The sequence below is a fragment of the Pituophis catenifer genome, unplaced genomic scaffold (genome assembly GCF_029215685.1).
Source record: "Pituophis catenifer annectens isolate HBS135680 unplaced genomic scaffold, rPitCat1.0.hap2 SCAF_2, whole genome shotgun sequence".
Lineage (NCBI taxonomy): Eukaryota > Metazoa > Chordata > Lepidosauria > Squamata > Colubridae > Pituophis > Pituophis catenifer.
The window spans coordinates 224,886,957-224,913,559 of NW_027256882.1; the positions used below are offsets into that span (position 1 = coordinate 224,886,957).

General features: G+C 38.0%; 1 protein-coding gene across 4 annotated transcripts in view; it reads right to left on the bottom strand.

The window, feature by feature from the left end:
* The window catches only part of JAK2 (Janus kinase 2), an 86,115-nt gene that overhangs the window by 32,306 nt on the left and 27,206 nt on the right, over positions 1–26,603 (bottom strand). For 2 of the 4 annotated variants that reach the window (XM_070938610.1, XM_070938608.1), the window contains exons 2-7: positions 23,839–24,089; positions 14,875–14,998; positions 6,722–6,839; positions 6,331–6,476; positions 5,090–5,411; positions 3,981–4,100 (exon numbers count right to left, since the gene is read on the bottom strand). In XM_070938610.1, coding sequence (XP_070794711.1) covers positions 3,981–4,100; positions 5,090–5,411; positions 6,331–6,476; positions 6,722–6,839; positions 14,875–14,998; positions 23,839–24,058 — 1,050 coding nt within the window. In that variant the 5' untranslated portion in view covers positions 24,059–24,089. Of the gene's footprint in view, positions 1–3,980; positions 4,101–5,089; positions 5,412–6,330; positions 6,477–6,721; positions 6,840–14,874; positions 14,999–23,838; positions 24,090–25,321; positions 25,378–26,603 lie in introns of those variants that run through there. The other 2 variants (XM_070938609.1, XM_070938612.1) reach the window with 2 other exon arrangements.

Sequence of the window (26,603 nt, forward strand, 5' to 3'; positions counted from 1 at the left end):
CATCTGCAACATACAGTGTAATGACTGCAACAGCCACTAGGTAAGACAAACAGGCAGAAGACTGGCAGAATGTATCAATGAACAGCAACTAGAAGTCAGAAGACAGGATGAAAACTCTAATTTCACAACGTATGAATAGTTTCAATTGGGAAACTGACCATTTCCCAAGCCAAGTCCAAAAATGCTATGAAATTTCTAGAAGACTGCCACTCTGACAAATTAGTCATCAATAGACACAGAGACAGGGGAAAGAAAAAGAGATACCGGCTAGTGCCCAAATTATAAATAAAGTATTAGAGTGCGCTGAGGCGGACAGAATGACGTATATGTTGAAAGAAAAAGAGGATTCTGAATTTTTTCAAAGTTGGGACAGTTGGTATCGGTGGTTGAATAAAAGGATTGAGATAAAGTGAGGGTCTAAGTCAATATGAGGAGAGATATACCTATCTAGATTGAAAGATAATTGTATGGAAACCATATTTGGGGATTATTTACTTTATTCTGTGTCGTGGGCATAATTATTTATTAATGAGGGCAGGAATATTATCTGCCGGGATAGACGTGTTTGTATGTTTAGTGTTATGAATGGGGGAGGGAGGGAGGGGAATGTATGGTTTTTGTTTTTATGTATAATCAATGTTTTTGTCTCATGTTGATTTTAACCTGGAAAACTTAATAAAATTTATTTAAAAAAAAAAAAAGAAGACACATAGACATAAACAACATCTACATACTATGCAAAGAGGCAATTAACAAACCCAAAAAGGAACAAAAAGACCAAAACACCTCCCCACCAGCAATCAGCACCCAGATGAACACAGATTAACTCCAAGATTAACATCAGACCAACTATCAAGTAAACAATACCCAAGTAAACAGAACTGCCAAACAAATCAGCAACAAATAGCCTAACCAAAGAACCCTTAAGACTACACCCACCAATACTAATAGGCAAGCCATTAGAATATAAATTGAGAGCAAACCCCACTCCTTACTAGCACTTATAATATTATCTAGTTTGGGTATTGAAATGTCTGCAAAAAAACAATCAAGCTTAGAGAGCACCAGGCGCCTCTAACTTAAAAGAGTGAACTAAGCCCTTCTTCAGATGATTAACTAAGAACTCCTTCAATGTAGCTAACTTGCCTCTTAGCTGGGATTTGAATTTCTGGCTTACTCAGGTGCAAACAATCAAAGTGGCTCCAGGATTTGGGTCAAGAGGTTCCTTTATCGTTGACTCCACTCTACACAAGAATCTTGCCAAACTCTGTTTTTCCGTGAGAAAGCCAGATAGAAACCTGGCTGGTGTTTGCCTTCATATGCTTCCTCCCATCTACAAAGTTCAGACTGTCCTTTCAGCCACTGATTCCACCAAAGGTTTCAAGTTACAGACAAGGAGGAAGCAATGAAGTTGTTTCGTCCTCCCTGAAAACCTTAGCAAACTCTGTATGCCTTTTTTTATTTTTGCAAGGAACAGGATTCAAGAAGGAGAGGAAGAAGCATTAAAGTGGAAAGCTTACAAATGGTGCTTCTAGACATTTCTGAGATGGAAAAAAAAGTTAGTTGCAGTGAGCATTTGGATCATGTGTTTGCAGCCAATCAATGCCCATCACAATGGGAATATCTAAGGAAGCTGTAAAACAGAGTTGCAAGAATTCTTTGAAATCAGCCAAGTCTCATCTATTGTGACCTAATTATATTGTACTGTAATGTATTTCAGAACCTGAGGTTCAATGAAGAGTAACAGGGATAGTAAGATACACTTGCCAGTTGCCAGTTGCTTGAGCCTCTCTTGAGGCTCTCTGATCTTTTTGGAGTATTGCCTTTCTTAAGAGGTAGAGATTTTAAGTGGGCCACATAGCTCAACCTGATGATCACTACCAAGAATAAACAAACTGAATATATCTTGAGTCAGATCTAAAAGCACTGAACGTGGCCTTTGAGCTGCTATAAAATTAGTTAAAATTTTAACTTTTTAATGTAAATAAGTATTGTTGGTATCTATCACAGTCCAGCCAGTCAAGGAGAAAATAGAGATTATGTTTTTCAAAAGCAAACTGAAAGGTAAACCTTTCAAAGAGCCACAAAGTAATAATGATGGGGAAATTCAATTATCCTGACATCTGTTGGGATACAAACATGGGTTGTTGTTTTTTTCTTTTCTTTGAATGACTTTAAATCACCAGGTCACAGGAACTGCATGCTTCTTTCACCATGCAAGAGGTTGAATTAGATGTCCCTTCCAAGTTTATGATTCTAATAAGACATTATTCAATAGCAAGGAACTATTCAAATTAACCATACTTGGTTTATATATGCTTGAATCAAGTTTTATTTTGATTTAGCGCCTTTCTCTTTTTTTGAAATACAGTGCTTGATCTATCGCTAAAAGGACACAGGCTATATAATAGGTGTGGAAACAGTGGGGAAATGCAGCCAGTTCTATCTGGCTGGGGTGAACAGGTAGCACACCCACCCGGACGTCATCACGTCCTGTTTTTGACACTCTGCACATGTGAAGAAGGTCCTGTGCATGTGCAGAGGTGTCATGTGCGAGCGAAGCGAGCGCGTGCATACTCCCATTTGCGAAACAGTAGCGAAGGTAAGTGGATTTCACCCCTGTGTGGAAAATAGTTATGGGCCCTGATTTAGGCCCAGTCAGTTCAGGATTTTAAAAGGACCACATCAGTGTGTATTAGATCTCATACATATATAAGAAGCCTTAATACATGAGTCATTCCCCATAGTTATCTCTAGACAAAAATATGTGTTCTGTACATGTTCTGTACAAGGCAAACAATTTTACACAGGCTTAGAAAACATGTCATTTATCAAAAGAGTTATCCAACTGAGGTGGAACGAAAATTTGCACACTATCATTTAAAAAAATCGTGTAAGGATGCTCTTATGTGAGGAAAAGGAATAAACATGGATACTTGACATGTCAATCTTATTTAGGCCTGTTTAGATACAAATACCAATAGGTAAATCCCTCCAATATTTCCACACTGAAATGAGACGTGGATTTCGGGATATGTACTTCCCTGTTTTCTACCCTCAAGAATAGAAATCTCTAGAAAATTTGGGAATGTGCTGAAATGAGCAAATTGACATTTGAAATTAGAGAACAGGAAGACAAACAATATTACTTGATATGGGATTTATTTTATCAATGGTTAGATAATAAAGCATGGAAAAGAAATATGAAATGGATGTAATGATAAAATATATAAAGCGGGATTTTTTATGGGAGATAAGCCACTGTTAAACAATTGGTAAATGAGAATAATAATACAAAGGAATATAATAAATTGTCAAATAAGAGAATTTTGGATATGGGATTAAGCACAAAAGATTTGTAACCGATTGATACAGTTTCTGTAATTGTAATGGATGATGGTTGTTTTAAGTTTTGTTTAAAAATAAAAAAAAATAGAAGTCTCTAATATTATAGAGATATTATATAAATCTCTGATATCATAGTAGATAATATATTACTTCAAATTCATTTCCAAAAACAAGATTCAGAGTATCTAGGATTATAACTGTGGTATCTCCCTGCAACTCTTTAAAATAGCTGTATCTTTACACACAACTGTATATCGGAATAGGAAAGCAATGTAGTTGATTTAAAGAATAGCAAACAGGTGGGTGACTGTTATATTTGAGCCTCCCATCCACATATTCTAAATGTTTCTCAGATTGGAAACTGAAACACTGTATAATGCTGACTGTAATATTTAGCAAATAGAACAATCACCCACATTAATCTTGTAAGAGAATAAGTAAGGGTTTTGATGTCACCCTTAAAAGCTTTTCTAATTGGATAATTTTATTGCACATTGTAGAAATAACTGTTTCTATGATTGCCTTCTATGGCTGTATTAGATACCAAAGATACCAAAATGCAAAGCATATTATCCAATCTATTTGACCAATTAATACTCATAGCACAAAGTCACCAAAGTTAGCTACAGTACCAGATTCTTGCTGTGCTGTTTGTGAATGGTTACAATTCTACTTTCTCCAGAACTTTCTTGATTTGCTTGCTTAATACTGACATCTATAATATCAGGAAAATCACAGTAGGTTTGTATGTCCTGCAAAAACAAGATAAAAAAAACAATGTTGCTTTGGAAGATAATCATTTTAAATATTTAGATTGAGATTTGATGCAATTCCAATTTAATGATTATAGATCTGACCTGCCAAACACTTTAGGGGGCCCATTGCTAATAAATATATGTGATGATAGTTTATGTGGCATTAACTGAGATCTTTAGGACAGGAGAACATCCCTCCTCCACTTGCTCCCTTACAACATCTGCAGCCCAGCAGAAATAGGGATTGGAACATAGCCATATGATTAAAAAAATTAATAAAGATTTGGAAAGATTTCCAAAGGTCAACAAGTAGAAGGAATCCATCTGAATAACTGTTGAAAGATTACTCCATCCTCAAGCAGCAACTGCAAATTGTGGTGAAACAATTTCCAAACATTTCTCTTCTGTAGTTATATAAGGAAAACCTCATGAAATACAAAGTTGTAGTATTGCTGTTAAGAGACTGAACATTAAAGGAAAATTTATATTCCAATACCACAGTGAAAAATTGAAAATGCCGTTTTACAATAATTTCTATTGCTAAACCAGTTTTCTCTGCAGTAACAATACTGGTAATCTTAAGTAGTCCAAGTTTGCAATTCTGCTGGTTTTCAGCACAAATTAAGAAGAACTACATGTGCATTACTGTGCGTAGGCCTATAGTGAGTGTAGGCCTATATAAAGATTAAGAAGCAACATATAGCTGGAACTCCACAAGATTAACCAAGCTCCTGCATAATTGAGATTGTGCCAACTAAGATTTATGCCAACTAAGATTTATAAAGCTTTCAATCTTCCATTCTGCCCATTAATTATCTTCTGGGAAATTATCTACTTAGCTACTGTATAATTTTTAATCACTGTACAGTGTTGTTTCTAATTAGTTACTATGCATTCTCACGACAAAGCAAAGTCATTCTGTCATCCAGGTACATCGTAATAGGTTTCTCCTGAATTAAGCATGAAATAACATAATCAAATATTACCTCATCTGCAAGCATCTCACTGGCATTTTGTTTTCCTCTGGGACACTGTATTCCGCCATTTCCACTTATAATAATGGTTGCAAAAGATTCTGCATTTGAAGGTTCTCTTCCAGGATCCTTCACTTTAAACACTTCTGAGTAAAAGGCAGACTGGAGGTTTTCCAAATTAATGAGATACTTCAGTTTCAGATTTCTGGCAGTTGCTTTGCACTGGCTGAATTGCTGAATAAATTTCCGGAACCTGTACCTTATTCTTTTTCTTGTTAAAATATGATAATCTTGGATTTTTTCTCTGATGCATTTTGGCAAAAACATTTTGTAGCTGTGAATACAAGAACTACCAAATGAGTAATCAAACATCACTAAGAGCAATTCAAAAACAGTTATTTTTCTACAGAAAAAAATCAAGGAGCATTTGTTTCACCAAATATTCTATCTACAGCCAACAAAACTAAGAACTTAAGCAGAAGGGGAAAATATACTGTATTGTATTGAAATATAGATTTAAAAAACAATTCAAGACGCTTGCATTTGGATATTGCTTTCCAATAAAATGAAGCACACTACTAGCTCCTTCAAATCTGTCAATATCTCATTTCTGCAATCCAATGTAGTATAATGGACAATATGTACATTTTAGAACTGTGGAGATGAAACTGCTGACATACTGTAGGTCAGTCATATCTTTCAGAGTTGTACATACTGTACTGAAAGCTTTGGGGAAAAGTACAGCAGTGTGCGTTGATTTTAATTTTCAACGGGTGAACAAAATAGAGCTCCCACCCATCCTTCCTTCTGCATAAAACAGATGACTATGCAATGCTGGGATGGATGGTGTGTGTGTGTGAGTGTGTGCAAAAGGAAGAAAGGATTGGCATTTCTGCTTGCACAATTACAGTTTGGGGCTTCTGCCAACAGATCTGAAAACCTCAACTACCGGTTGTGAAAAACAGTTAATAGGTTCAGCAGCAGTTATTGTTCTAAACCTAATGGATATGCATGTTTTTGTTAAAGAAAGTAGAAGATTATGACAGAAAGAAGAAATTCCCCTTGATACAACTCTTTGTCATCACTCCTTTAACTTTACTCTCATCTATAGCAGGGGCATTAACCTTTGCCACCTAATACCAATACTTACATATGAATTGCAGTGATCTATCTAGATAGCATATATGAGAGTGAGAATGTACTTTTACACATGATGTATAGGCGATTCATCTGCCTTTTCAAAAAAGAATTACCTTACAGAATTGTAAATGGATAATAGAGTTTGGTCCTTTTCTTTGGCCATTCTCATCATATCAAGGACGGCCATTCCAAGACATTCTTCCTGTGTTTCATGAGTCACAGCCATTTTTACCCACTCGTGGACAAAATCTTCTCGCCACTGAATCAAAAACAAGAGTGAGAACTCAGGATTAGTGTTTCACTGTGGGTTATTTTTACTTTAACTTGAAAAACCTTCCATAAGAATCAGTCCAAATCACACTGTTCAGCAGTATTTTGATGCTACTCCCAATCTTGCTATACTGAAGGGTATAACCTTTCAAGTGTTTTTAGATAAGCAATATAAGCATAATCAATCTAGGAGTAAATAGCTATAGACCTATCTAATAAATTAACAATTTTTACCTGAGCAAATAGGTAAGACATGACAATATCATCAAGGATGGGACTCTCTGCACTTCGAGAAACGCCATACCGATATGCTCGTATATTGTTTCTAGAATACCAGTGTGGGAAATAAAATCTGTATGGAAACAGTTTGTCACATATTAAAGTTTTTACTTTTTTACAGAATTATTATTATTATTATTATTATTTATTAAATTTATATACCGCCCTACTCCCGAAGGACTCAGGGCGGTGAACAGCCATAAAAATAAAACATGGAAATACAAAATTTAAAATAGAGATAAAACAAATTAAATAAATTTGGCTGAACCATATTTAAAACCCCAATAATTTAAAACCAAATTTAAAATTCCCATTTAAAAGCGGAGAAGTTTAGGTCAGGCCGGCTTGCTGGAATAGAAACGTCTTAAGCGTGCGACGGAAGGTACGCAGATCCGGAATCCTCCGTATCTCGGGGGGGAGCTCGTTCCAGATAGTAGGTGCCCCCACAGAGAAGGCTCTCCCCCTGGGGGCCGCCAGTCGACATTGTTTGGCCGACGGCACCCGGAGGAGCCCCTCTCTATGGGAGCGTACTGGTCGGTGGGAGGCTATTGGTGGTAGCAGGCGGTCCCGTAGATAACCAGGTCCTAAGCCATGGAGCGCTCTAAAGGTGATAACCAAAACCTTGAAGCGCACTCGGAAGACCACCGGGAGCCAGTGCAGCTCGCGCAGGAGGGGCGTTACATGGGAGCGCCACGTCGCTCCCATCACCACCCGCGCAGCTGCACTCTGCGCCAGTTGGAGCCTCCGAGTGCTCCTCAAGGGGAGCCCCATGTAGAGAGCGTTACAGTAGTCCAGACGGGAGGTGACGAGGGCATGAGTGACCGTGCGTAACTAGTCCCGATCCAGAAAGGGATGCAACTGGCGGATCAGGCGAACCTGATGAAAAATCCTCCCGGTCACGGCCGTCAAGTGCTCTTCTAAAGACAGCCGTGAATCCAGGAGGACACCCAAGTTGCAAGCCCTCTCCGTGGGGGCCAATGCTTCGCCCCCAATAGTCAGCGATGGCACCAGCTGACTATATCGGGACGTCGGAAACCACAGCCACTCGGTCTTGGATGGGTTGAGTCTGAGCCTGTTTCTCCCCATCCAGATCCGTACGGCCTCCAGGCACCGGGACATTACTTCAAGGGCATCGTTGGGGTGGTCTGGGGTGGAGATGTACAGCTGGGTGTCGTCAGCGTACTGATGGTACTCCACCCCGAAACCACGGATGATCTCGCCCAGCGGCTTCACATAAATGTTGAACAAAAGGGGCGAGAGGACCGATCCTTGTGGCACCCCACATATAAGGGGCCTCGGGGTCGACCTCTGCCCCCCTGTCAACACAGACTGCGACCGGCCAGAGAGAAAGGAGGAGAACCACCGTAGTACGGTGCCTCCCACCCCCAACCCTAATAAAGTTACTAAAATCTAAATGAGAGAAAATTAAGGTTTTGAATATGTATGTTATTCTGTCGGTCAATCAAAATGGTTTTATTTTTTTTAAGTTGTTACCTCTAAATTTTTGAAAGTAAACTTCATAAATGTGGGTGCTACGCAAAACTCATGAGAACAATATTCACACCACAATTTTAGCATTTTGTTTTTTATTAAACCAAGCAGTAATTTAATACCGGTATCGAATGTCCTAGATAGCAGGTGCTCGGGAGGTATGAAATCCACCCACTGTTCATATGATGGTCGATCTACGGAATCGTTGGCTCACATTGTATTTACATGCCCCCATTATCGGGAGGTAAAGTCAGAACTTTTCTCTCCCATTTGCCAAAGATTTCCTGGATTATCTGAAAATCTTAGTCTTCACTTCTTACTCCAGGATACTGATTCTAAGATTACATTAAAGGTAGCAAAAATTTTTTGCTGCAGTCTTGGGATGTAAGAGCCGGGGGAAGGGATGGGCTGGACCCATTGACTGAGGTTAGCCTTATTGATCGCTAGCGGTTGAGTCAGCTGATGGTTGTATAAAGTGCCGATGTGTGGATTTTATGCAAATTGCAATATAGTATTTTCTACCTATGTACAATTTTAATCGACTATAGTCCATATAGATTGGAGCTAAAAATTTAAAATACATGAACTGTGAGTTTGATGGAGTGGTTTCCACCACTGATCTTGTTGCCGTACTGCACTTCAGTCTGGTCGTGTGCCAGCTATGTGCCTTGGATGTTTTGGTTCTTTGGTCTATGACCGCAATAAAGTATACTTACCTACCTACCGGTATATGTCAAAGTAGTTTTCAATTTGAAATAAGATAACTATGTGACTGGGCTTGATAAATCGACACAATTTGAAAATTAATAAGTAGTTACGATCAGCCTCTCCTCTCCCCTTCTCTTCCTTAGCCTTGCCCCACAGAAGCCTATCCTATCCCCCTTCTCTCCCTCAGACTTGCCCCACCGAAGCCTCCCCTATCTTATTCCCTTTTCTCCCTCAGCCTTGCCCCACAGAGGTCTCTCCTATCCTATCCCCTTCTCTCCCTCAGCCTTGCCCCACAGAAGCCTATCCTATCCTAGCCTCCTTCTCTCCCACAGGCTTGCCCCACAGAAGCCTCCCCTACCTTATCCTGTTTGCTGCTGTGAAAGTAAAACTGAAACTGAAACTCCTCTCCTCTGCTTGTATTTTGCATTTGGAACAGATTTCTTTTCAAATGGGGAAGGGGAGTAGAACTCCTTAGCATTAGAGGGCTGTTTGGAAAGTGAAACAGTATTTGCTGTGTGAGCAAGGAAACAGGAAGAAGCCTGGCCGTGGCTTAGCTCAACTGTTCTGTAGTAAAGCTGCTTGCTGCTGTGAGAGTAAAACTGAAACTCCTCTCCTATGCTTGTGTTTTGCATTTGGAACAGATTTCTTTTCAGGTTGGGAGGGGGAGTAGAACTCCTTAGCATCAGTGTGTGTTAATAATAATATAGGAAATACTAATGCTCTGATGGTCATTTCAAAAAATCCTTTCTTTTTGAGCACCTAGAAGCCAAGAGGAACATACGTGACAAATTTCAAGTTTGTAGGCTTTACAATTCTGGAGATTTTGTGATGATGCGTGAGTCGTATTTCGCTCTGTGTGTGTGTGTGTATATACATACACAATGAGTATGCAACCAACTATAATATAAATTATTATGCTAAATGTAGTCAAGTTTGAAAATCAGACTTTTGAAACAGCCCTATGATCGGTGCAGTTGTTATTTTCTCAATGTTTTCCTAAGCCCATTTTAAGAAAAAGCTTTGTATTCCTGATTAAAAAACTTCTGGTATAGAAGAAAGTAAGAACATCTAAGAATATGGCTTGTGAGAAGAGAAGGCAGATATACCAGTAGTTCTCTAGAGAAAACTATTAATCATGGTACAACTGCTGATGTATATCAATGTAATTCTAGATTCTGTAGGATTGGAGAAAAAAATTTTCTCACAACTGCTATCGGATTACATTATGAAGCTGTGAAGAAAAGGTAGATTGTTTTCCGTATCGGCTATCTGATAAGGAACGGAATAATTTCACTTATGCATGAGACCAAAGACCAATCATCATGTGGGCACTATGATGTGGGAATGTCCAATAACTACTCTTCCAGTTTGAGGCAAATACTTACATTACCTCAAAATTATTTTTCAGATCTGAATAATAATAAAGGCAGGGTATAAATAAATAAATATATCTGCAGAGTGACTCTTCAATCTGCACTTTGTTTGCTCAGAAGCTACAGTGTAATGATGTAAATCCTAACATACTAAAAGAACTGCCATTTTTGACAATGCACAAGTGTCTCTTCACATTCTGTATGTCATACTTCTTCTATCACAGCCTGAATTACATTGTGGCATGATTCAATGTTCTAGGCTAAGTTTCTTAAAATGTGGTTGTAGGACTCCTGGAGATCCTCCAGGATCCTCTCAGGGGTACTCAAAATCAGAATTATTTGGCAGTCTATGTTGAAAAATAATACAATATGAAAATCCCATTAAATAATCATAAAAAGCGGTACAGCAAATTTACAGTAAATATAATTTTAAAAAACTAAAAGCGATGCTGAGGGAAATTTTTTTATGAAACACTGTTATTGACATAGCACATTATTTTTTTCCTTTTTCCTTTATTATCCCTTTGAAATGTTTTTGTTTCACTCAATGACATACATCACGGGTTTCAAACTTGATTTCATTGAGGGCCACATCAGGGTTGTTTGACTTGGGGAGGTAAGGCGTGTGTGGCCAGCTTGACGTTACTCGTGTCAGGGGCGCCTGAGCTGCATTTTTGGTAGCAACGGCCTACTGCAACTTCCCGAGCTCCATTTTCACTGGCAGAAGCACCGTGGGCCTGTCCTTCGCTATTTCCAGGTTGGCTCCGCGGGCCAGATATAAGAACCGCGCAGGCCAGATGTGGGCCGCGGGCCTTGAGTTTGACACCCCTGACATACTAAGCCCCACTGCTGCCTAATGTCCAATCTTAATAGGCAGTACCAAATATCCCAGACTTAATTTTGACACATATAATTTCAAGTTTTGATTTGATGAGGTGTTTTGGTCTCAGCTGGGGTGACAATTCACCCTCCCCAACTGCAGACCTAATCAGGATACAAGAAACTGCAAAAGCCAAATGGAAGTGACAGCTCAGTTGTTAAGATTGCCTATAGCCACAGGTAGTCCTCTTATCAGTGATAATTATGACCAGCAACTCCATCGCCATGGGGGCACAACTTTAAGTACAATGTCATGTGACTATGCCAACTTATGATGACATTTTCAGCTGTCTCAGTTGCTGTCATTTTAGTCAAATTCCACATGATTGCAGCATCCTGTGATCATGTGATTGCCAATTGTGGGCTTCTGCCCACTTCCCCATTGACTTCGCTTGTCAAAAGTTGACAGTGAAGGTCACAAATCGCAATCACATAGCTACAAGATGGTTCGACATAATTGCAAGATGGTCACTAAGTGCATGAATCACGATCAAATGACCAAAGGCTGCATCTATGACGATCCATCTTACATACCCCTTGTCCAGCGCTATAGCAACTTGAAACGGTTGCTGAATGAGTGAAGGTTAAACGAGGACTACTGAATACTATTGCCCAGGTGGGTTAGAGCCATATAAAGCACCAGAAATTATTATTAGCCCGTAAGTCATTTATGCTGCAGGGTACATAAAGACGGAATTTTACCTCTGAGTAAAAAGAATGATAAGGATCATAAAAGGCAACAAATAGCAATAGTAATTAGTCTTATGTACCACTTCACAGTACTTTACAACTCTCTCTAAGCGATTTATAGAGTCAGCATATTGCCCCCCAATAATCTGGGTCTCATTTTACTGACCTCGGAAGTCCAGGAAGGAACTGAGTTCAGTTGCACTCACTTCCAATATGATGAAGTGTTTTGAGAGGTTGGTAAAAGACTATATGTTGTCATGCCTTCCTCCTACATTTGACTCATTACAGTTTGCCTATTGGAAGAACCGCTTTATAGATGATGCACTTTCCTATGTGCTTCATCTTAGCTTGGCACACCTGGAGGAGAAGAATACTCATGTACAAATGCTGTTTATTGATTTCAGTTTGGCGTTCAACACAATTATTCCTCAGCATTTGGTGAACAAACTGGGCCTATTAGGTTTTAATACTCCTTTATGTAATTGGATACTGGATTTCCTTATTGATAGGCCCCCGTTTGTGTGACTTGGAAGAAAAGTCTCCAACTGCATCTTCTTGAGTACAGCTTCCCCATAGGGCTGTGTCTTGAGTCTGCACTGCACACCAGAACAACTAGACACAAGAACAGTTTTTTCCCGAATGTCATCACTCTGCTAAACAAATAATTCCCTCAACACTGTCAAACTAGTTATTAAGTCTGCATTACTATTAATCTTCTCATCGTTCCTATCACCCATCTCCTCCCACTTATGACTGTATGACTGTAACCTTGTTGCTGGTATCCTTACGACTTATATTGACTGTTTCCTAATATGATTTGATTACTTATTTGTACCCTATGACTATCATTAAATGTTGTACCTTATGATTCTTGACGAATGTATCCTTCTTTTATGTACACTGAGAGTGTATGCACCAAGATAAATTCCTTGTGTGTCCAATCACACTTGGCCAATAAAGAATTCTATTCTATTCTATTCTATTCTATTCTATTCTATTCTATTCTATTCTATTCTATTCTATTCTATTCTATTCTATTCTATTCTATTCTTCATCTTGATATCCATGACTGCTGTGCCAAATCTGCTACAAATTATATTGTGAAGTATGCAGATGACACGGCAGTGGTGGGTCTTATTCAGGACGACAATGAGGATGCATAGGGAAAAGGTGAAGGTTCTAGTGGATTGGTGCAATAAAAGTAGCCTGGTTCTAAATGTTAATAAAACGAAGGAGATCATCATAGATTTTAGAAAGAGCTGGCGTGGTCATACTCCACTCAGTATCAAGGATGCAGCTGTAGTCAACAGTATTAAGTATTAAGTATCTGGGGGTGCAGATAACTAACAATCTAAACTGGTCTCTCCACACGTCATCCTTGATGAAGCATGCAAACCAGTGTCTGCATTTCCTGCATCGGATGAAGAGACCACATCTTTCTCCTTCTATCCTAGCCCCTTTTCAGAGGCACAATTGAGAGTGTTTTAACAAACTGCATCACTGTTTGGTTTGGTGGCAGCAGTGCCTCAAAGTCCATTCAATGAGTGGTAAGGACAACTGAGAAGATTATAGGAAGCTTGCTTCCTGTCATTCAGGATATTGCTTATAAGCGCTATGTGCTTAGAGCTCAAAGCATTGTTTGAGACCCCACACAACCATTTTACAATCTGCTTCTGCCATCTGGGAGGAGGTTTCGAAGTATTTCTAGCAGGACTTCCAGATTCTGTAACAGCTTTGTTCCCTATGGCATCCATCTGGTAAATTCACAAGATTTGTTTCTATCGCCATGTACATGTATACATTCGAACTAGACTGTGTGGTTTCTCCGTGTCATATAATATATGTGGTACATGCATGATTTTGTATTTATTTATATACTTATTTATTTATCTTATCATGTTTATGTAGTGTATATTAGAGGTGGAGACCCTTTGAGAGCTGTATGCAATGAAATTTCATTTAATGTATGCCGATTAGTGTACATTCAAAGTGACAATAAAGTTATTCTAAGATAGATGGCTGAGTCAGTCTTGAGCCACTCAGAATTGAACTTCTGGAGTGAGCAGAGAGTTAGCCTGCAATACTGCATTCTAACCACTGAGCCACCATGGCAAATCCTCTATATCAGGGGTGTCAAACTGGCGGCCTGTGGGCCAGATGCGTCATGTGCAGGCCACGCCCACCCCAGCTCCCCGAAGGGAAAAAACTGACAGCAATGTGATGCAGCAAGTTTGACACCCATGCTCTATATCCTTCAACTAAGGCTTGCATTGGGCACTGATCCTGACACTCTTAAACTATTTCAAGGTGGATGAAATTAAATTCCCAGAGTTTTACAGAATCTTTATCAGCCATGCTACCCTAAAATCTCTGAATGACTCTGTTCAAAATTGTCAGTAAAGGGCTAAAAAAATATACTGCTCTTTGTATGAAACACTCTTATTTATGAGGTCGAATTTGGGACCAGAGATTTGTAAACCACCGGGACCAGAGATTTACTCTTCTGAGTTTTCGGACTTGTGCTGGAGCCTATCTTCAGGAAATTTCTCTCTACTGAAATACATGTTTTGGGTTGTTCTATGAGTCGTGTTTACATGGTGCCTTCCTATTGGCTGATTGGTGTGTTGATGGCTGGTGATTGGCTGTTGTTTCCTTGTACAGCTAAGCCCTCAGCTCCTAAGTATTTGATAAGCTGGTGGTAATTCAGCATTCCTGTTAATTCTTATTTATATCCACATATTAGAAACTCAGATTAAAGAAACCATTAACTGATATCTGTGGTTCTCTGATTAAAGTTCCTTCTTTATATATGACTGAAAAAAGTCCTTTAAGATGATACATTAGTAAAATCAAATTCTGACACAAACCTTCTCCAGAAATATTAGCTTAGTTTTCAGGAACAAAACACTGCAAACTCACTCCAAACAGAGTCCCATTTACTTCCAATTAAACCACAATTAGCATTACCTTATTCGGTAGAGTACAGTGACAGTAGCTGATTCATCTATTTGGAAGGTGTAATTTGGAGGATACCAACATCGGTCAACCTCATTCATTAGTGCAAACATGTTGTGGTACACAGGCAAGATCCCTATAAGGCAAAAGAGATAGACAGACCTCACTTAAGAATGGTAATTGGGATTGGAATTTCCATAACTAAGCAATGTGGTCATATGACTGTTCTACTTAGCGACAGAGTTCTACTTTGGCACTTCCAGTTTTCATCATTCAGCAAATCACTGTGCGTTAAGTGAGGATGCCACATGTTCACCATTTGTAACCTACCACTTGTTTCCTCATTGATTTGGTAACAGGAAGCCATCAAATGATGATCACATAACTGTGGCGATGCTGTGATCAATGTAAGTAGGAGGACCAGTCATAAGTTTGAACAATTGCTGAATGAATGGCAGTTGAATGAGCACAATTTGTAAAGTCTTTATCACATAGAACTTGGTATTAAAGGGTGGCAGCACCCACAAGGTTTCACTCTTTCTTTGGATTTTAAATCTCAAAAGATTATCAATAAAAAATTTTTAAAAGCAAATATCTAGACAGACAGCATTATATCTCAGTAATTCTTTTCAGCAATTTTTAAATAATGTTATACCAATACAAGAGGTATAAACGAACATTATACAGAAAGGAATAGGACTGGATGTCCCTTTAACAGCAGTCACTATATAACCTCCCTTAACTACTGGCTTTGATTTCACAAGTTGGATATATATTCACATGCTAAAAATAGAGAAGATAAACTAAATGGAAACTGTTAATGGTGTGTCTCTGCAAAGAAAAGGCTCTTTGGCCCAGTAGATGCTCATCTGATCAGAATGAGAGTTGATTTCCAGGAATTTTATAGTTAAGACATGCACATGCATGCACACAGACACCACGCTACATCAATCTGTCCCAGAAAGCAGGAGAATCCTTGTAACACTATGGGACAGTTCAATGTGAACAAGAAAATGACAAAAATCAGCTTCTTCCTTGAATTAGGAAATTTTAATATATGTAATTGGATAGCAAAATCCCCCCTGCCCAAATTCTTCTCAAATCCTTGTCAACATTTTTCCTTATATAGAGAGTACATTGTTTGAATGGCTTTATTCCTTTAAACCCAATTGCTCAAATTATTATCAATGTCCTATAAATACATTGGGAATTAAAAATCTGTTTTAGAAAGAATGTATGTATTTATAGTCATATTTGAATTTTTTTCTACTTGGTTTTTTGCACCTGCAGAATTTTCCCCTCAAAAGCCTATTATTGTGAAAAAATACAAAACAATGAACTAGACTGATCTTGTCTTTATGAATTGAGAAACAGAGGGTTGAAATATCAATCCTGTAGACAGATCAACATATGTCAATCTGCCACCTCAAATTTGAAAATTCAGATAGCTATATTTTATTCTACTTCCAGCTACAAAGCTAGGTTGTAATGCTAACATAATAACTATGAATAATAAAATTATCTGAGGAGGCCCTTGAATTTATCTGCAGATCTTTCTATTTGTTCTATGCGAAGCCCCTTGAATCAAGATGAAGTCAGCAACTCCTAGGATTAAAAAACTGTTCCAAACATAACTATACTTTATGATGGAGATAAGTATCTGTTTGGATATTTTAATTGCAAGCTGCTTTGGAAACCAGTTCTAACTGGTTTAATAAATTATGGATATAATTAATTCATGACAAGTAAACCTTATTTATTAATGTACTTTCTCATTCCTTACAAAGGAGTCTAAGTAGCAATAAATTATGCCAAGAAGTATGGAACCAGGTAATATGATCCTAATTACGTATTTTTTCACTGTTCTGCTCTTTCAGTGTTTCATTATTCCTCCAGGGTAATTCACCATCTTGTCTTACAAGATGATGTCTTAAAATGAATAATGGAGAGGATTTAGTCCTCACATTTTATTGTGGAGCTGGTAAAAGTATGCTAAATGTTCTCCCAAATGTGCTTTTTCAGGAGGCAATTGGACTTCGTTTTTTTCTTTTGAAAACATTTAGCTTCTCATTCAAGAAGCTTCTTCAGCTCTGACAGGATAGTGGGAAATGGAAGGTTTTATATTCTTTGCAGACAGCTGGTCATTTGCATCCTTTTAGAGGGTCATTGAAGCACTTGGAGGTTTATCTGTGTCTTCAGGGTCATTTGAGTAGTGCTCCTGGTTCCTGTAGTCTGCAATTTTTCCTCTAGAAATCCATTCCTACTCCCACACCATTCAAAGAGTGTTCATCCCAAATTGTATAGCAAACGTCTTCAAAAGAAAAAACAAGAAAATCCAGTTGCCACCTTTGGGACAACCTTGACCTGGATGACTGAGAATCTCTACAGACTTTGTGCTAAATGTTCTGAGCTTGAAATATGCTGACTTCAAAGCAGCTATTTCCTTAGTGTTTTGAGCAAAAGTCAAAATATGTGTGTTCTGAAAATTTTGTACACCCACAATACAGCTGCATGTACCTTGTTTTGTTTGAGAATAAGTGCTTTGCTGCTTGTGGGAAACACAGACTACATATTGCTGCCAGCAGTTTTCAGAACAGTTTTGTGATGCTAAGCAAGTGCTTTAGTATCCCTGCTTTAGTATCCCTATGTAAAATATATATTCAATATTCCTTTTTCTACTGATGTAGGCATGAATCTTCAAGCGTAAGGGTATGCAAGACACTTGATTTGGATGTGTTGGGTTGACTTTTGGTTTTCTAGGTTGTCACCCTCACAGCTGTGAACCCCTATTCAAGATAGTCAGCCTCTGGATTTCTAACGAAAGAACAAGTTAACTAGGGGAGCAATAAGTGCAGCTTCCTTCTTCACCTGTGCTGAAAGAAGAGCCCCCCCCTTCCCCCAAAAAATAATTAATGCCGCTGCAAGAACACTTACCTTGAAAACTGTCTGCCCATGTGTCACCACTGCTACATGGCTGTATTGTCAGTTGGTTTCCAACGCCAATTCAAGATTCCCTTTGTTAAGCACTGACAAGTTGTGGGACTGAGGAATTACTGATATAAAGAGGTAGTCCTCGGACTACTGTGTACACTACACCCAAACATAGGCATGCAGTACATTATAGATATTAGGTCCAAAACAAAAAGCAGCATAAATATCTTACCTCTCTCACACAACTAATGATAAGGTTCAGTCATGAGATCTGTCCTGTGCATATTTATGTAGTTTAGTCAGGTGTGCATATCGCATTTTGATCTCTACAATTATTTCAAAACTAAAACAGAAAACACCTCTCTACTTCTTCCTCTCAGTGCTTTTAAAGTGCCTTTATTTTTCTCTCCTAGCTGCTTTCTCCACTTTGAGCTAAATTTCTGCTGTTCTAGAAGCAAACTTTTACTCAGTTATGAGTCAGCAGAGACCATGTTCATATTTATAATTTTGAATTTATATTTTATAATAATTAAAACAATGCAATAGTTTATCATCTTTAATGATGATTCAAACATCCAGGTACTGAATTCAAGAGATTGAACGATTTGGTTACATATGTTGGGCTTTTGACTTGAACAGGAATTATGCATTCTAATTGTTTTTCTAGACATAGGTTGTTAGAGTGTTGTTGTTCACCAAATATTTTTTTTAATCGTTATACATCAGCCCCTTAGTGTTACAATTTTAACATAAATGTAATTATTGCTCCCTATCTATTAAGAAGATAATGCTAGTAGATCTTCAAGTAGAAATGTAGGAATTACCATGTTGGGTAAGGAGTGTTTGGCAATACAGAGGATTTTTAAAAATCATATAATAGATATTAAAAGAAAGGCATGAAATTAAATACTATTTCCTGGACAAATAATGCCAAAAACTAGTCAGCACCATATCTGGAAAAGCACATGAGCTAAGGCAATAAATGTGAGATGTGAAAAGCTGCAGGACTGTGCTATTTGAACTTTAAAGAATAGTATTTTCAAACCAATTAGTGCATTTTCACATCAAGTGGCACGCTTATATACAAAGCAGGATATTTTGAGTTTCCTTGGAATATATATACTTAAGCCTTTTCAGGGTATGTTTAAACAACTGAACTTTTATTGGCAATGTTAATGGAATCAAATATGGGGGTTAGCAGATATTACCAAGAAGATAACATTTAAAAATACTATTAATATAATCCAATTACGGATAGTTTCTTCTGAGAGGTATACAAAGGCTTTGAGTTTTGGATTATTTTGGAAGCATTTCAAGCTCAAAATACTTCCACATGTCAGCTTTGGAAGCCATATTAGGTCGGAAGCTTCGATGCTGCCACCTTCTCATGTGTGGGAAAGTAGGAGGGGGGATTAAGGAGAGAGGTTGTTAGTAGACATAATAGCATTCTTCCTGTCTGTCAAGGTCAGGGCGATCCAGCATCTGGAGAAGGAGTGGTCAGGGGGCTGGGTCAAGATGGAACGGATGTTGATTGTAGCATGTGATCGACTGGGGAGAAAGGAGATGGTTTTGGGAGCTTTGACTTACTGAAGGAAAACCCGGGCTTTTCAGATTCGGGTTTCCCAGATGTGCCAGTTTACCTATTCTAGTAAAGAAAACTTTGGAAAAATGCTTGCTTCCGTGTCTTTACTTGGAGTTGGGGTTTTTCTGGAACGCTGACACCACAATGGTTTAAACAATCGATTTTCAACTCAGACTAATGGCTTCAAATTTGAAATGGAATTACTTTAAAATAAAATATGTTTTACTTTACATACTTTATATATTTTGGGTATATCTCATCAGGTCACTGTAATAGCTTCGCTCCATGAGCTGCAATGGTTACCAGTCAAGGGAAGGATATAATTCAAGTACTAATTATGACCAATAAGCCCTTTGTGGCTTAGGGCCTGGTTAGCTAAAGGACCAGCTGTTCTCCATGGTTTTTGCATGGGCTATTCTATTGACTAGAGGTGGCATGCTCCAGGTCCCATCCATCTGATGGGACCTAGGAAACATGCTTTCTCTGCCAAAGCTTCTGTCTTCTGATATATCATCCTCTCCTTGAGCTACACTGCCCCTCTCCCTTAGACCATCCATGGTCAAAACAGCTCTGAAACCTGACTGTATCTCCAATGTCCCACATGGCTTATTGTTTTTTAATGGTTGTTTCCTTTCAGACTTTTTTTGATGGGGGGGGGCATTTGTATTATATTATACTACTGTTTTTAATGTATGTTGCCTAGAGCTGGGTGGCCTTATAAATTATTTAATATATTATATTAATGAATACTAATAAATGAATGCATGAATATTAAATAATTCTCAGCATGTCATTGTTTGGATTTTTATGGTTCATTCAATTCTTTTTAAATAAAATCCATCATAACCCTGTGAAAGCTGATCTATAACTGATCTATAAGATATGAAGAACAATTCTGTTATAGGGATGGATCTGACCCAATAACTCACAATACAAGCATATGTATTTCTTAAATTCTTTTATTACAGGTCTGAATCAATCCTAGGCCTATTCCATTAAATCTAACTGACCTTTGTTCTTTCCCTTGCAGATATACATCTGGAACTGCTGGACGACCTCATGGTGGAAGGTTTTATACCCAGAGGGAGGAGTCAGGAGGTAAGGTGTGGTTATGGGGATGATGGGATATGTGACTTGTTAACTCTTGCTGGGCTGTGGGGTTGTTGTGTGAGATAGCTAGACATTTAACCTGACAAATTCTAATGTGACTAGATAGCAAAATTTTAAAAAACCACCTTGTTCTTATGTGGTTATTTGGTAATTATTTCATATTGAGAAAATTTACCCTATTTGAGTGAAAAAGAACAGAATGCTTACTATTACTAATAAAAAGAAAACTACAAATATTGAATTTTACTCATCCTAGAATATTTTTTAATGTTGCTCACTGGATATATTCTGTAGCTATGCAACCTGCCCCCATCAGGAGCAAAAGAATAGATCCATACATGAAGGTTCAATTAAACTGATTTATTGCTAAAAGCCTACACACAGGAATCTTCTTAACTAATGGTTGGCACCTGTATAGACTTAGATAAGGATCAATGGCACTCAAGGAAGGTTGGAGTCAGTTCTCTTATGGCTACATAGGGATTCTGGGCTGATCCCTCTTTTCACTCTGTCCTCAGGTTCTGCCATCCCTTCTCCTCCATGACTCTGCAGAAATTTTAATATGGAAACTAAGTATCAATTCAGACACAAAAAAGCATTCTGGCACTATGATTATGTATCTGGGATTAAAACCAAGTCAGACAGAGGATTAAGATACGTCTGTGACCTTTAGCATTCTTGCCATCACACTGATCATAGCCAAATACTTTCACTTACTGCTTTCTGTAGCAACTGCCAAAGTTAGCAAATCTTGTTTTTACAATGCAAACAATGCTATCTTGTTAAGTTTTTTTTTTTAGTTTAGTCAGTTACCTGCTGCCAAAATGTTTAAATCAGGGCCCCTCCTTTAAAACAAACAAGTAAAATTTGCAAATACAACTTGACTTGAAAAGTTAGTTTTATGCAAGCATTTATAGGCATCTCCCTGCATATTTTACAATTTAAAATGTGGAATGTGTGTATATAAATACGAATTCTGTCCTCTAGCTCTCCACTTAATCATCAGGAAGGTGGTCACAAAAAGTTATCTACAATGAGAAACCTGGATAAGTTGGGAATGTAAATGTATGAAGTTAAACATACTTAGAAACCACTTGTAGAACTTCTCAGAAAATATGCAAAATACACTGTTCAGGAATATTGGGGACTGGGCTTGCCTGCACCCCCTATCTTTTCAATACTTTAGCTCTTGTACATAGAAATCAGGCCTACTGTCATACCCCTATTGCTCTTCTTATGCAAGGAAAACACACACCGCAAGACAAAAACAAGGATTTTCTTCCAGTGTGAAGTCAATTTTTCCTGAGAGAAATTGATATTACATGCCAGTAGGAGGCAGGGTCAAAGCAAAAAAAAAAAAAACCAACAACTTCATATTCAATCACACGTTCAGCCATATGCTTGAAAATAGCCTCCATAATAGTAAGGGTCACCATTTATATCAAACCAATATTAAACTAATATATACCACTGTATTATATAGTATATAATATAACCATGCTATAAACCAATATCCATCAAATCACATTATGGCTTATTGTAATGTATGCAAACAGTCAATGAGATATGAGACAGGAAGAGATTAATTCAGGTGCCATGCCATACCATGTCTTGCAAAAAACATACTTTACAGACCCAAATTGCTTTGAAAATCCGTATAGGCAAAATATTATTTTTGGTCTATACAAATTCATTCCTGTCACTAGGGAAAGCGGCCAAAGTATTAGTTTCAGACAATTTGAGGCATGATCCAAATTGAACTGCAAGAGCTGTGGTGGCCCAGTGGTTAGAATGCAGTACTGAAGGATACTTCTGCTGACTGCTGGCTGCCTGCAGTTTGGCAGTTCCAAGTCTCATCAGCTCAAGGTTGACTCAGCCTTGCATCCTTCCAAGGTCGATAAAATGAGACCCAGATTGTTGAGGGCAATAGGCTGACTCTGTAAATTGCTTAGAGAGGGCTGTAAGGCACTGTGAAGCAGTATAAATGCTATTACTAATTTCAGAGTTACAGTGGTAAATAAATGATGCAGTAATAAGACTTCCAAGTAAGTCAGCCGTGAAGTTATTTCTTGTATATATCGGGATGGGCATTTTAACTGTCAAATCTTTGCCAAATTAAAGTAATCAATGCCTCATATTAATTCTGCAAGAGGTGCTTCCAAAGACAGAAGTGTGAACATAGCATCTGTCTGCCACTCCAATAGTCTTTATCTGTTTCCAGGATGACAAACTACAATGGAAAACTCCATACAACAGTTGCATAATCTTAGCAGCACACACACACCCCTCTCCAAACGTTGCTTTAACAAATTGCAGACAAGCACTGCGTTCATGATCTCATGTGTTCCAAAAACTGCTATCAAATTACTCACTGGATAACAAAGATGCCTGGCACTGTTCTCAAAAATGATTTTGGAAGTAACTGTTCAGATCATGTATCACAGCATGAGTTAAATTACTTTTTAATCTATTTTACATATGATACCATAAACTAAAGGTAAGGATTTAATCAATAAAAAGATACGTAATATGTATCTCTAAATTAGAGTTCAGAGATACATAAATGAGTTCCCATTTCCTCCTTTGGCATGATCAATATAACTTGCTATTTTATTTTAGCACTGTACATAAACTTTGATTAGTCTTATTTTTTATGTATTTTGTTTATTTATTATGAAATTTATTTGCCTCCCATCTTGTATTTAATGACTGGGTATCTTACAACATAAAAACATTAAAAAACTTTAAAATCATCTATTATAAAATAGCACAGCAGACAACATCATTAACACAACATGGCAAAGGAGGGAGCGGGACACACTGGGTGGCTGGGGTGGGATTAGGTTTTAATTAGTCTACCATCTCCAGTGTGAAACTCCCCCATTGGGTCCTAAAATCATCTGGCAGTTCTTATCCAAGGTTTACTGAAAGCACAATTTCTGTAGCTGTACTATAAAGACACTATGTTTTACATTTGAATGTGATTTTGCGACTGAACTATGGATAAATTAGAAACTGAATTTTTCTGCTGACTATGCCAGAGAAAGGGAGTGGGAAGTAATGGGAGTCTTTGGAGGTGTTAGGTGGCGTACAAACTGAAGAGAAAGAAGAAGAGAGAGAAAGAAAGAAAACAAATACAAAATTTGTCTGAACAAGACTAATACGATGAGCTACCATTGCATACTGAAAGGGGGAGGGGTCCATTTCAGGAGTTGAACAGACCCATTCATTTGATTCCAAAAAAATCACAAAACAAACCCCAAAGTACAAGGTTGTTTCTTACTAAATCCTAACAAAGGAAGACAATATATTATTTGTACAATTATTTTTTTTAAAAAAAGTTATGTTCTTACCACAAGCCTTACAGCAGGCCACGCAAATTTCTTCTGCAACATACTCTCCAGCTGGAAACAGTAGATAGTCACCTTCTGCCTTTCCTGGGGAATTATAAAGGTAAATTCGAAACAGCTGCTCTGAAGGTCGAGAAATAGTAGAATTTCCAACAATGCCACCATTTTGATGAATAGTAGAAGATACTGTTCCTTCCATATCTGTCACTGTAAGTAAGGCCATGATATCTTTACATTCTGTTCAGCATATCTTCCTGCAAGATATTAAAATTAAAATCTGTAAACACTTTTATATTCTAACACATATATATTCTATATATCTAGAATATTTTGCATTAATTTAGATTTAGTTTATACATTTGGTTTATTCAGGGCAGTCCAGCATTCCAAAAATGAATGCATTCTCTCTTTCTCTCTCTCTCCGAAACTCTTAAGAATTTAACATAAGCTGATGATATAGTTTTATAGGATCACTGACTCTCAATTGACCTTCTAAGTAATCTGAAGCAAATAATGTTTCTTATAGTACAGAACCAACTTCTCAAAAAGACTAAATCCAGCAAAATGTAAATATGTATGCTCTGCTACTACATGGTAACTGAGAAAAGAGATCACTGAAAATTTCAAAAATCCAACCATATTTAACATTTCTTCAACACCAAAAATCATTTGCAGCCCCAAAATCAAATCAAATCAAATCAAGGCCAGACAGGACTTTGAGGACAGAAGTCTAGTAGTTATGCTTGAAGGGAAGGGCGTTGGACTTTGCTGTCCCAGGACCTTGTAAATGACTGTCCTTATTGCTTCATCTCTTGCACGAATATTAAGCAACTTTCCCAAAGGCATAAACCGAAGACAAAAATCTGGCACCCCATACAAGTGGTGATGCACTCAACTGACACCTGATGTTGCCTTATATGAACACGTATGCAGGGTTCTGTTTTTTAACGTTTCCCAGAACTAACACATTTTATTCCATTCGGTTTTAATTCTGGTTAATTTGCTTTGAGAGGCAGAAGGCTCATTTTTCAGAACTTAAACAAGTCACAATACCTTCTTCACATGTACTTGATGACATAATCCAAAGTTCATACAATAATAATGTGACTGCTTTTAAAGTGCCACAAGATATTTGCTACAAGAGATCCCTTCAATACAGTATTGTAAAATGCAGCTCTATTGTAGCCGCTGCAAAATACAGGCTTACAAAATGGGTATCAGGGAGTTTTTATATGACAGATAAGGAGCTGAAAGGCAGTGAGTCCACCCACACTGAACTGTTACATGAAAAACTTTTCTATCTGACACTCTTATTAGCTTTAGTAATGTATACTGAATTATCTAATGTGTAATGGTTCAGAAAAGAATAGGTAGGCTCCTGCAAAATATATGCATTTCTTAAAGATAAATGCTTCGTCACAGTCAAGTTAATGAGTTTACAGTATGTTGGATACATTTGATATTAAGGAGAACTTTTGGATCTCACCTCCAACATGCAAAACATAGCAGTCCTGACTGAGATAGGATTTTGTATTATATTTTTAGCTTCAGGATGCCTTAGCCAAATAAGCAAGGCTCTTTAATCTTGCACAAGTGTAGATTGATACTGATTTCTGTGACAGATGAAATTCTAGAGGAAAAAATGATATGTCAGACTGTCCAATTTTTCACCATAGACAGACCAGGTTTATGTTAATATAGTTTCTAATTTTATTCTTATGGAAGGTATTTAATAATACTTCGTAAATGCCAAGTGGCCACAATGATGGAAGCCAGCATTTGAGGTGCTATGTCTGGACACAATGGTGAAATATGTCAGGAAGACAATCCAGGAAAAAAATAAAGCTGACAGACTATGAATAAAATTTAGAAATAGCGTCCTGTAGATCAGTGCTTTGAGAGTTTTAGACATTTGCATCTCTTTATATAACTCGACTCTGAAATGATCAAATGACGCTTGAGATAAAGATAGTAGCAGAGTTATTAAATATAGTTGCAGGTTGAGAATATAAAAAAAGTTAAATTGCTGCCCAACTATCATTAATTTGCCCTTTCATTTTAAACTAATAAAGGTATTATTTTATTTACCCCTAAATGTACTTTAAGTGAGATAAACTTTTAATGACCTAATTTTACTTGTGGACATCAAAAACACAATTGGATGTTTTTCAAGAATCCACAACAGAAAATCCATCTTGAATAAGAATAAGGGGTGAGAAAGTTTCTAAGATTTAGGGACACAACTCTAACCCTCTGAAAAGCCACAAGAGGCCATCTCGTTTGGACTACTGCAATGCCCTCTACATGGGGCTGCCCTTGGGATGTACCCGGAGGCTCCAGCTGGTCCAGAATGCGGCCGCCCAGGTTGTTACGGGAGCTTCCCGTTAATCCCGTGTTACACCTCTCCTGCGCAAGTTGCACTGGTCCTTCGGATCCGCTTCAAGGTGCTGGTACTTACCTATAAAGCCCTACATGGCATGGGCCCGGGGTACCTGCAGGACCACCTTCTGCCTGCCTCCCACCACCCTGTGCGCTCACATAGGACTGCCCTCCTCCAGGTGCCATCGGCCAGACAATGTCAGCTGGTGGTGCCCAGAATGAGGGCATTCTCTGTGGGCGCACCGACCCTCTGGAATGGGTTACCCACGGGGCTTTGGACCGCCCCCGATCTCCACTCTTTCCGCCATGACCTGAAGACATGGCTTTTCCAACAAATTTGCTGATCTGATGGGTGATTTTTAATTGGGAGATTTTAATTGATTATTTTA